The sequence below is a fragment of the Dryas octopetala genome, chromosome 2 (assembly GCF_963921425.1).
Source record: "Dryas octopetala chromosome 2, drDryOcto1.1, whole genome shotgun sequence".
NCBI classification, from domain to species: Eukaryota; Viridiplantae; Streptophyta; class Magnoliopsida; order Rosales; family Rosaceae; genus Dryas; species Dryas octopetala.
The window spans coordinates 12745934-12758202 of record NC_141367.1 but is presented as its reverse complement, the minus strand read 5'-3'; the positions used below and the strand labels follow the sequence as shown (position 1 = coordinate 12758202).

The window sequence follows — 12269 nt, the reverse complement described above, 5'->3', positions numbered from 1 at the left end:
CTAAGGCATTGGAATTGAAAAAAAAAAAAAAAAAATAGATAGACATGGTGTCTAGGTTTGTGTTTTGCGTTGAGTGTGTTCCTATCTTCTCTTGTGATGTTTGGTATTTATAGAGTCCCAGCGTGATCCCAATTTGGTTGGCAATTAATTGGTTCCTAAATCATTGCCTTGATTTTACCTTTAATCCTTGATTGCCTTCTATTTGATTGCCTTCAATTCTTGATTGCCTTAAATTTAGCAACTTGATTCCTGAAAATTGAATGAATTGATTCAGCCCCTATCTTGGTCTAGATTTATTCTCTTGTTTCAATTTCAAAATTTGGCGCCACCTTGAATTGAATTCGAGCCTCTTAGTTGTCAAAACATCTAATTTTGTGGTCGTCTTAAAACAAGTCTTGTAAGTCTTGATACTATGGACATCAAACAACATAAAAGAGGACGAAATAGAACGTAGTCCAGTGTTACATTAGGGCGGCATGGAAAGTAGTAAAATGACATAAAGAGTGACCGACAAAATACTGGATGGCATGAGAAAGAAAGTGACTGGCGAAATAGTGGCTAGCATGCTTGGTATAGAGGCCGCCTATTGTCAGGCCGTCCATGTCCATTATTAACATGATTTTTTTGGTGACCATGCTTATCACGCCGCCCACTTTTAAACCATGACTATCGGTCACTTGTTACTTAGACCAGTAACACTTCAAAAATTGCTTTCCATCCATTCTTTCTTCCTTCAATCATGATGACTTGTCAACAAGCCAACCTAATTTACCTTTGACGGCCTTTTGTATATTTTAATGATTGTATACATGTTACAATTTTATTGAATTGGTAACATTACGTCATTATACCACGTGATATTATGGTCACATACAATAATTTCTAATTAAGTACATATCAACATCCACTTTTTCTAGCAAATCAACAGTTCTACTACCACCATACCTCCGCCGTTTCCATCCAACCTTCCACTATTTGACCACCATCAACCCCGCTGCACAAGCTGCACAAACACCGCCACACTGGGACCATCACATCCAACATGCCCCAATTCTCATAGTTGAGCCTAAAAAACTCCAGTAATAATATCCATATGCAAGTTAAAGAAAATTCCAGAAATTGGCATTCCTTTGGTATTTATTGATTGCTTTGGAGATGAATTAAAAAAAACCTCTACACATAAGTAATTTAGTGAATGACTTCCTTATTTCTTCCATAAGTAGAGGACAACAAAGGAATAGGAGAGGATCCAAATCCTTGTTGAGTAATTCAAACCTATTTCTTCTTCCTGATTAACATTAAAACTAATATTATTAATAATCCCATGAACAATTTAAATAAAGTTCAATATCCGAATGAAACCTAAACTTGTACAATACAACCTTGGAGTTCATACAGTTCATTGTTTTTTACGAAAATATTACAGAAAAAAAAAATGAATTAATTGACATATCCAATGCAAGTGCTTACATCATGAATCCCTTTTCTTGCTCCTGTATTTAGAAAAGATGAAAAATACCAGGAAAAAAATTAAAAGAAACGGGGTACCAATTCTCTTACTCTTCCTCAATTTCAAGGCCTGGTATGTACTCCAAACTCACATCGAAAATGACCGGACTACTTGGAGCCACCCTTGGCCTTCCGGGAGCTGAAGTGAGACCCTTTGGAAACGCCAACTAATAAAAAACAGAGCAAAAGGACAAAGCTTAGAACTGTCATACTATGGTTTCTATAAACACTTGCATTTCTTTGGAAGATGTCAATGCAAATACAACCATGACTGTTAAAGCTCAGAGCCTCAAAATAATCCCACAGAAGAAGCATATAACCATTTGGAACTAGAAATAGCAAATGCATCCACATTCACACGCCTGGAAAGTTCCAGAAGCCTAGTACAGACAAAAGAAATCCTATCAAACAGAGAGCAAAATATATCAAAACCTCCTCATCATGAAGACCACAGCTACGGTCTACAAGATGCCAAAAACTATGGTGACAATTTCCACCTAATATATCTCTTTGGAAAACCTTCCAGGATGAGCTGTTATTGTTTCAGTTTTCCAGAAAATGATAAATTTGCAAGCATCCATAACAAAATTAGATGGGCTACATGGCTCAATACTATCATAAATACTATGATGAATGTGATTTCCCCCTGCAATTTATGGGAGGGCACCTAATCAACTAGCCAAGAATTCCACGACATAAGAAGTAATATAATTGAACATATATCTTTTCTTTCTATTTATTTTTTCTTTAATTCCCTGTTTATCTGTGTCTAAAATGAGAACACCAAGTAAAAAACTTACAGGTCCTGGGATGTAGAGTCGGCGCTTGCCTCCTATTTTCATGGTCAACAACCCTTCATCAAGTCCCTTGATCACCTGTTCTACTCATTTAGATAAACGATTATTAATAAACATTCATTTTCCCAAAGGAAGTAGTTCCACTTTAAAATTTCAATAATGAATTGAGAATGTCACAATGCAATTCAAAAGATGCAGCAACAATCCTAGAGATTGCACTATTATGTATTATTACATGCAATCACCAAAAGTTCATTTATGCTTTGCTTCTTTAGGTTCCTTTTTTTTTCTCTCAATTTTGTTGTTTTGATGATTGTGCAATAATATGGATCACCAAAACAACAGCAATACCTATCATTCTATAATTACTGGAAAACCAGAGGAGTTGTATTAATTGTTTCAGGAAGCAGGTTCAGGGTTAAATAGAATGAACTTGGAACTGTAAGAAAAAACATTACACAAAGTTATTCCTGTGATTGCTCTTTCTCTAATGAGGGTGAAGGTGACTGCAAAAATCATCAGTATAAAACAAATGCTTGGAGACATATATGGGCTTACCTGACCAGAGCCAACACGAAATATGTAAAGTTGACCCTTCTCCAGTGAACTGTATAAATGAAGAAAGAATATCAGTGAGAAACTGGAACTAGTCTAAACCCAAATTACAATTTCTAAAGCACAAGACATGCCCCAAGCAGCAAACCTTTAGAAAGTATCACCAAGATTTTACACTTACTAATTACCAATATGAAGTTTATGTATTCATATATATATATATATATATATATATATATATTGCAGATACTTAATTGCTCGATAATAACGTTTAACAAATATTTCATCCCTACACAGCAAGCACATGTAATGGAGTGTGATTTTACTGGTCAGAGACAGTAGTTAGTCTATACACAATTCACTGACAACTAACAATTAGCATAAGTTTCATATCGTTGCTCACGGTAGGGCTAATACTGTGATTTGACCAACGGAGAAGACCCAATGTTTGTCTATCTCCCCAATGGTGCATAATGTGTAAAGGAGGGTTTGAAAGTGGGATCAGTTGTTTCTTCACTCCCTCATAGCATTTCTGGTTGAGGCTGTTTAGGGAAGTTGATCTGAGTTGGGTAAATCCAGCTGCATGCTTATTCATTTTATGAGAGAAGCACACAACTTTTAGTGGCGGTAAGAAGGCAAGAGTTTTATGGAGTTGTAGTGTGCTGGTGGACAGCATTGCTTTGGGTAATTTGATTGGAGAGGAATAAAAGAACTTTTGAGAATCGTAGTGAGGAGGGGTTGGAGGTTTTACGTGACAAAATAATATTTTGGTCATCACTTTGGGCTTTAGTTTCTTCTGTGTTTTGGGACATTATCGTTTTCTTCTATTTTGGCAGATTGGAAAGCAGCTATCATTTAAGAGTCTTAATTGTTTTCTGGATTTTTCTCATTGTTAGAAAGTGTATTGATGTAGTGCTCTGGTGGACAACTTGTCCAAAGGGGTACTTTATTTTTCTTAGTAAAATTATGTTTCTTGAAATATATATATATATATATATATATATAATCTATATGCACTTTTTTCCTTTCCTTTTGTGTTTAGCTGTTAGCAATGAATAACAATGTACTTACCTATCAAATATCTGTCCAGATGGAACCATGGCAACATAATTGGCCGCTACCTGTAAACACAGATATTATACAAACGGAATCGACGTTATAAGAGTCAGAAACACAATAAACAAAAGTCCATATATTTTCAGGTAGATAAATGTATCTATAATTCCCTCCCTCCCCCCTGATAAAACCACCCAATATTCCATATGCTGTCTACCTGGTTGCACAATTAATTTGTCAAAATCTATAATATCAGCTAATTCTCCTACCAAATAAAAATTACATAATTCAACTTATAATAGATGGGGGAAAGAGTTCCATTCTATAAAGCCTAGTAAAATCTAGTTTGGTCCATCGGTCAAGCAAACTACATGCATATGAAGATAAAGAAAGTACATGGAACAAACTAACAAAGGTTCATTCTCTGTTAGGACATACGGGAAATTTCATGCAAAATATGCATTGATAGTATGCTTTATAGTAGGATCAAATTTCCATGTAACAAGGAAACCATAAAGTTTAGAGTAACTACAAATTTTTATATCTATACATAGAAGAATTGAGAGAGGACTAAGGAGTTCAAGTATGCAACACCTGTGGCTGCAGAGGCAATGAATACCTGTGATTCTCTAAGGATTTCTAAATTGTAAGAAATGGAGATTCACAAAGCAGCAGAAAATTCTCTAAAATGGTTACAGGGAAAGAGTAGATATGATGGGACCAGAGCCATTATTATTATAGAAAATATCATTTACATTTTATTAATAATCAAGTGCAAGTTGGTGTAACCAAAAAAAGGAGCAAGTTGGAAACACAAAAAACATATGAGCATCAGCATAATCTAGAAACCCAAAAAGGCTTGAAAGGAAAAAAACCTATATTTTGCTCAGTTACAGAACTAGTTCTCACAAGCAAAATGATTCACACACCTGATAACCAACTGGTGGACTGGGGCCTTTACCAACTTTAATATCCTTATACTTCAAACCAGACTCTGTAGTTACCATAGGTACCTTCAACAAAGAGATGAATTCGAATATCCATTACCAGTATAGTAGATAGTTAATATCAACTTAAATAGATTCTTCACTGAAAAAATCATTGAACTCCAAGAAAGAAAAAAAAAAAGCATTATTATGATCATTTTCAAAGAGGTTAGGAATGCAAAGTGAAAGGTAAGATAATACTAAAAAAGAGGTCCATGTAGAGAATGCTTGACCAAGTTGACTTGGACTAGGAATCAGTTAATATACCCAGGTAGTAAGGGACAACATTATGGGACTCATGCCACAACAAGAACAATGTCAAAGGATGAAACAGAGACACAAATGGGGTGTGTATGCGGAGTTGCAAGGGAAAAAGAAAAATAGTAGTTCAGAATTATATGAATAAAAGTTTATAGAATGAACTACTTCATCACAATAATTCTGATATGTTGAGAATAAATCCTTGCAATATATACAGAAAAACATAAATTGATGTGAAGACTCGGGAATGGAAAAAGGAATGCATAAAAGGACATAAGATTGATGAAGAAATGGGAATGTCTAAATATGTAAGGCATCATTAAAATTAGATTTTGTCACAAAACGTATATGACAGGTCTTTCATGCTACATGAAAAGATTTAGGCTAACATATCTTGAATGATGTGACAAAGCATGAATTACTTAGAAATAAATACTATTGTGTATATGAAGCTCACAGTTGTATGTAATATGCACAAATAGTATAATGCAAGATATGCAACCTGCTAGATTTTGGAGTGTGTAATATTTGAACTCTCAATAACAGATATACTTCAGGAAAGGGATCAATGTAATCTCACCATACATTTTCAAGCTCTTTCTCACAAGAAACATCACATAGTCTAGGCTTTTCTTCTGGAGGCAAGCCAGCTCCCTCAGCTTCAAATGAGTTTGCCAGAAGGCTTGAAACCCCAAAAATGAACCCAATCATATCTCTTCGTTTCATTAAATTAAACTCATCCGTATATCCTCTTGTCCTTGTAGCTGTAGTAGTAAGTTCTGAATTTGAACATCGCATAAGAAGACCCCGAACTTTGTCACAGGAAATGCCTTGATAATTTGCAGACATCCTTTTTCCAGAAGATGAACCTAACACAAGATGAGGTAGAACTTAAAGAAAAAAAGAGCACACCTAAAGCTGTGATATATCATAAGGTAGAACTTAAAGCAAAACAGCACATTACATATATATACATATCTCCATATAATCATGTTGTAGTCACCTTGGTCTATTCTGTCTTTTTTTTCCATGAAAAAAGTAAATGTTTCATTTTAAATGAATATAAATTTTCATTATCTAGACACAAGATCCGTGAGATCTCACATCACAGAAGAGATGACAGCAAAAGAAGCTTGGGAAAAGTTGGAGATTGTTTATATGGGCAAAACTGTGTCTAATAAGCTTTTTCTAACGGATGAACTGTTCGGACTTCGACTAGAAGAAGGTGGAGATGTAGCTGATCATATATGCAAATTTCAGAATTGCTTAGCTAATCTCACCAAGATAGGAGAAGTCTATAAAGATGATGACAAGGCGATCATCTTGCTGCGATCACTACCACCATCATTCAAGCACTTCCGGACAACCCTAATGTTTAGAAAGGAGACTCTGAAGCTTGATGATGTTGTGCAAGCCCTTCAGTCATATGCCAAGCTAGATGACTTAACCGATGGCTCTCAGACACAAGGGCTTTATGCCAAGGGCAATGAGAGGGGTTGGTCGAACAAGAAGGGAGAGAAAAACAGCAACAAAGGTAGATCAAAATCCAAGGGAAAACCAAAAGAAGGTTGCTTCGTGTGCGGTTCGATGGATTTTTGGAAGAAGAACTGCAAGACTTGAAAAAATAGGAAAGCTAAGATGGAAAGAGACTCAGGTTCAGCTATTACAGTCACCAAAGAAGAGAGTGATGGAGAGTTACTTTCGGTCACATCAGGCTCTAAGGCTTTCACAAGTTGGATTTTGGATACCGGGTGCACATTCCATATGTGTGCAATAAAGGAATGGTTCGATACTTACAAGGACAGCAGCTGCGGAGATGTATTAATGGGAGATGATTCATCATGTCCTATAATTGGGATTGGCACTATTAAGATCCGGATGTATGATGGAATAATAAGGACTTTGGGGAATGTCAGATACGTTCCTAGGCTAAGGAAGAATTTGATTTCTTTGGGAACCTTAGACAAGGCTGGGTTTAGTTTGTGTTCTGAAGGTGGGAGACTCAAGATAATCAAAGGGTCACTTGTGGTAATGAAGGCCGACATTCAACAGAATAATCTTTACAGGCTCTGGGAAGTACAATAACAGGTGGAATAGCTATCTCCACAAAGAAGAATGCGGAAGATAAAACTGAGCTTTGGCATCATCGACTAGGGCACATCAGTGAGAGGGGTCTGCAAGAATTGCACAAGAAGGGTCTTCTAGACGTTGCGAATTATTGTAAGCTAGATTTCTGCAAGTATTGTGTTCTCGGAAAGCAAGGTAGGGTTTCTTTCAAATTTACAAAGTCAGATAACAAGAGCAAATGAGTACTCGATTATATTCACTCAGATGTGTGGGGTCCGGCTCCTACAAGATCGAAAGGGGGATCCAGGTATTTTGTTACTTTCATGGATGATTTTTCTAGGAAGGTTTGGGTCTATTTCATGAGAGAGAAATCCAAAGTTTTCACTAAGTTCAAGGAGTGGAAAGCTGAAGTTGAAAACTAAACAGGGAGAAAAATCAAGTATATGAGAAGCGACAATGGAGGTGAATACAAGAGCGATGAATTCTTAAGTTTTTGCAAAGAAGAAGGTATTACAAGACACTTCACAGTTAAGAAGACTCCGCAACAAAACGAGGCTGCTGAAAGGATGAACAGAACTCTCATGGAGAGAGAAAGAAGCATGAGATTTCATGCGGGTTTGCCTGATAGTTTTTGGGCTGAAGCTGTTAATCATGCAAGTTACTTGATTAACCGGTCGCCATCAAGGGTTCTCGAATTTAAGTGTGCAAAAGAGGTGTGGTCTGAAAAGCAAGTGAATTACTCTAATCTTAGGGTATTTGGCTTCAGCGCCTATGCTCATATTCCAAGCGATGAGAGATCAAAACTCAAGCCAAAGTCTACACATTGTATATACTTGACAAACCTAAGAGGGTTACAAAACCACCACAGAAATATGGTTTTGAAACGGAAGAGGTTAATTATGCTCTAAACATTAGTCAAGGAGATCCAACTACGTATCAAGAAGCTATAGCAAGTGAAGAACGGGAAAGTTGGATAGGTGCTATGTCAGAAGAGATGGAGTCTCTGTATAAGAACTCTGTCTGGGAGCTGGTTCCTAAACCCAAAGATAGAAAGCTAGTTGGATGCAAGTGGGTGTTTAGGAAGAAAGATGGGATACATGAGCTAGAGGCCGTGAGGTTTAAAGCAAGACTCGTGGCCAAAGGGTACTCACAAAAAGGAGTCGATTATGATGAGATTTTTTCACCAGTGGTTAAGCATACTTCAATAAGATTGCTCTTAGCAATGGCGGTTCAGCATGACATGGAAGTTGAGCAAATGGATGTGAAGACGGCTTTTCTCCATGGGAATCTAGAGGAGACAATTTACATAGCTCAACCAGAAGGCTTTGTCGAGACTGGAAAAGAAGATTTAGTATGCAGGCTTAGGAAGTCTCTGTATGGTTTGAAGCAATCTCCAAGGCAGTGGTACAAGAGGTTTGATTTTTATATGCTGAAATTAATTTTAGAAGGTGCTTATATGATTGTTGTGTGTACTATCATTTATCCAAAGATGGGGTTATCATATTTCTATTGCTATATGTGGACAACATGTTAATAGCTTGTCAAGACAAGTCAAGGATTGAAGACTTGAAGGCTATGTTGAGTAAGGAATTTGACATGAAGGATCTAGGGGCTGCACAAAAGATCCTTGGCATGGAAATTAAAAGGGATAGAGCTGCAAATCAGATTCGGCTGTCACAAGCCAAGTATATTCAGAAAATTCTGGAAAAATTCAGCATGCAAGATGCAAAGGCGGTCTCTACACCTTTGGCAGCTCATTTTAAAATAAGTGGGCAGCAGTGTCCTATATCTGAAGAAGAAATTAAAGAGATGAAGAAGGTGCCCTATGCTAGTGCCGTGGGTTGCCTTCTGTATGCAATGGTTTGCACACGACCCGACCTAGCTCAAGCAATTAGTGTAGTATCCAAGTATATGTCAAAACCGGGAAAGCAACATTGGGCTGCAATTAAGTGGATTTTTCGATACTTAAAGGGTACAAAGAGTCATGGTATTTTGTTTGAGAAGCAAAAAGAAGAAACATGTGTGTTGGGGTACGTGGATGCGGACTATGCAGGAGATTTGGACAAGAGTAGGTCTACAACGGGTTACGTGTTTACATGTGCAGGTGGACCAATTAGTTGGAGAGCTTTATTGCAACCAATTACAGCTTTATCAACTACAGAAGCAGAGTACATTGCTTTGGCTGAAGCTGGAAAGGAAGCTATTTGGCTCAGTGGTTTGGCAAACCAAATGGGAATCACTCAAGAGTCTGTGAAAATTAAATGTGATAGCCAAAGTGCCATTTATTTGGCAAAAAACCAAGTTTTTCATTGAAGATCTAAACACATTGATGTGAGGTACCACAAGATCAGAGATTGGATGGATTCAAAGGAGATTTGTATAGAAAAGGTGCACACAAGCGACAACGCTGCAGATTTTCTTACAAAGCCAGTGCCGACAGAAAAGTTCAAGCATTGCTTGAGCTTGATCAACCTAGTTACTTGTTAAAAGTTGAGGTGGGGCACCTTCTCACTTAAGGTGCATTGAGGCAAGAAGTTTTTTTGCCAAGGTGAAGGGTTCTTGGAGGATGGTTTCGGGATTTCTTCAAGACTGGTAGAATATCTCGAAGGAACAACATTCGTAGCTTTGGTTCCGAATCACCAAGGTGGAGATTGTTGTGTTTGACTCACCGGAATGTTTCTAGAAATTGTTTAAAATAGGAAAGGAGCAGCTATTAGATAATTCCTAGTTGAGTACAGTTTTCTTAGGAATGCTAAAAGGCTTGCGCAAGGCTTTCCTAGTTAAGGAAGGAAGTTCTAAGTTTTCCTAAGTGTACAAGGTTAGAATTAGGTATTAGGCCTATTACCTAATTCAACTAGGAAAAGGAATTCCCAGCTGTAACCTATTGTATGCCGCAGCCTATAAGCTTATAAATAGGCTGCTGCAAGGCTTGAAAAAGGCTGATAGAGCACTAGAAACAGGGAGAGAGTTTTCGTGATCAAGGAGAGAGAAGAAGTGGCTGCGGGTTGGGTTAGTTCTAGGGTTATTTCAACACACTCTTGTAACTCTTTTTCTAATCATAGTGCAGCTGTGATTCTCAAAGGATCACACGGGGACGTAGGCAAAGTTAGCCAAACCTCGAGAACAAATCTTGGTGTTTTTGTGTTTACTTTTGCTGCTATATATTGTGTGCTAATTATTCTAACTCTAGAATACATCTAAGACAAGGCTGAAAGGTGTTTTTCACTACACAGAACAATCCTACATAAACCAACACAGAAAGACATCAAAATGGCAGTACAGAACTACAGAACTGATCAGCTATCGGAAGCACCCCAATCTGCATGAATATTAAAAAATAGAATGTCTCTTAACTCTGCATTCACCAATGCCGACAAAGAAGCCCAAAATCTCACTCTATCTCACAAAGTTGTCACCTCCTCCTCCACCTTTTCCTCAAAATTTCTAGCATTTCCTTCAAGCCAAACCACCTAAAAAAACAGGAAAAAAACTACAATTCCACAGAACTTCTGCTTTAATTCCTCCACCAAGGCAGTGCTTTTCTACGGATAGCGAACACAAGACCCTGGAATGACCCAACTTAATCTACCCTCTTCAGAAAGCTTATGCCACAAACTAAGAGCAATTGGGCAATAAGGAAGAAAGTGATTAATGTCTTCTGCACCAAGTTTAAACATGATACAGCGAGAGACACATGTTGTGCCTCTTCGTTGAAATTATCACAAGTATTGACCCTCCCATAAGAAATTATCCAAGCTAGTACTTGTACCTTAAACTAGGTACCTTGGCCTTCCAAATCAAGTGGGACAAATTGAGAAAAGATAAAGGCGGTTCATCAATCAACCAACTAATAGGATAACCTAAAAATGTTTTAGAAGATTCAACTTACTAAACTCTCTTCTCAACCCGCACCAGATACAAGGAAACATTGTCAATCATGGATAGTAGAGATTACAACTCATTAATTTCAATGTCATTTCTCCTCCTCCTCCTCCGAAAACGGAAATTCCTTTGCAAGAAGTAAGAGGACGAGACTTTTTTTTTTAGCCATAGTAAGAGGATGAGACTGATAAAGTAGCAATTGACACATATGAAAAGAAGACAATCTATAAAGACACAGAAACCAAATACACAAAGGAAAATACCAACCCAATTGTCTTCCCAAAATCTAACTACCCAATTGAGAAAAAGACTCAATTCCTTGTGAAACGCCTTCCCACTCCCCACTAAAATTTAAAGCTCTATAAGGACAGAAAATCAACTCTGCTAAGCTTAGTACAACTTTATGGATTGTCAACCAATTCACAAGTTTCAAAACATTCAAATATATATACTTCTCTTTTTCTCATAGTAAAAGGAAATTAAAAAAACACAGACAAACCACAGTAGAAACTCAAACCCAATTGAGAATCTAAAAGATGCCCATGAGCTAGAATAGTGAATAAAGCAAAAGCACATACCTCCACCATTAAAGAACGACGTGGTGAGACGTCTTCTGACCATAGAGAGACTTTTGGGGGTTGAAGAGGAGGTTTGGAACGAAGAGGCGGACGTTGATGCCATGGTCAATCCTGTAAATATCTGAGCTTTTGTGGCCATTTTCTATGAGAAAACTCAGTTCAAATGCTGCAATTATAATAGATAGGATTGAACAAGATACTGATCACTCCTCTCTATCTCTCTCTCTCTCTCAATCACCACATTTTCTGCATTGTTTTCGCCTTGTGATTTTCTGGGAGTTGTTTATAGTGGGCCGGTTGTGTGGTTAACCCATGACCCGCAATGGTTCCGGTAATTGCCTTCTGGTTCAGCACATGTACAAATGCGGTTGTGCTGACCCAGGCCCGTTTACTGAAGCCCATCAGTGCTTTTTAGTTGTTAGAAGGGATTCTATGGAGTCCATGATGGACAACTAGAATTTTCTTTTAGGCACTCTTTTTATTCTTGTCAACTTTAGTTGAAATAGTGTGAAAATTACCATCACAGTAGGTTGAGAAATTTCATCAAATAGCCTTGTTTAATGTAAATGTTACTTTTT

The 12269-nt window shown here is 37.4% G+C and overlaps 1 protein-coding gene across 1 annotated transcript; it reads right to left on the bottom strand.

Moving 5' to 3' along the window:
• Positions 1-1336: 1336 nt before the first annotated feature.
• LOC147293191 (FKBP-like peptidyl-prolyl cis-trans isomerase family protein) lies at positions 1337-11947 on the bottom strand. Its single transcript, XM_086234251.1, has 7 exons — positions 11692-11947; positions 5750-6033; positions 4847-4930; positions 3933-3982; positions 2865-2913; positions 2310-2384; positions 1337-1676 (listed from the first exon to the last, which is right to left on the bottom strand). The coding sequence occupies exons 1-7, from the start codon at positions 11828-11830 to the stop codon at positions 1557-1559; spliced, it is 801 nt and encodes a 266-aa protein (XP_086090377.1). The 5' UTR covers positions 11831-11947; the 3' UTR covers positions 1337-1556.
• Positions 11948-12269: the final 322 nt, after the last annotated feature.

Coding starts and splice junctions, on each gene's coding strand:
- LOC147293191 (XM_086234251.1), bottom strand. CDS start 11,830: ATGGCCACAAAAGCTCAGATATTTACAGGATTGACCATGGCATCAACG. Junction 6,034..11,691: donor GTCGTTCTTTAATGGTGGAG/GTATGTGCTTTT, acceptor ATCTTGTGTTAG/GTTCATCTTCTGGAAAAAGG. Junction 4,931..5,749: donor GTGAGAAAGAGCTTGAAAAT/GTATGGTGAGAT, acceptor TCTTTGTTGAAG/GTACCTATGGTAACTACAGA.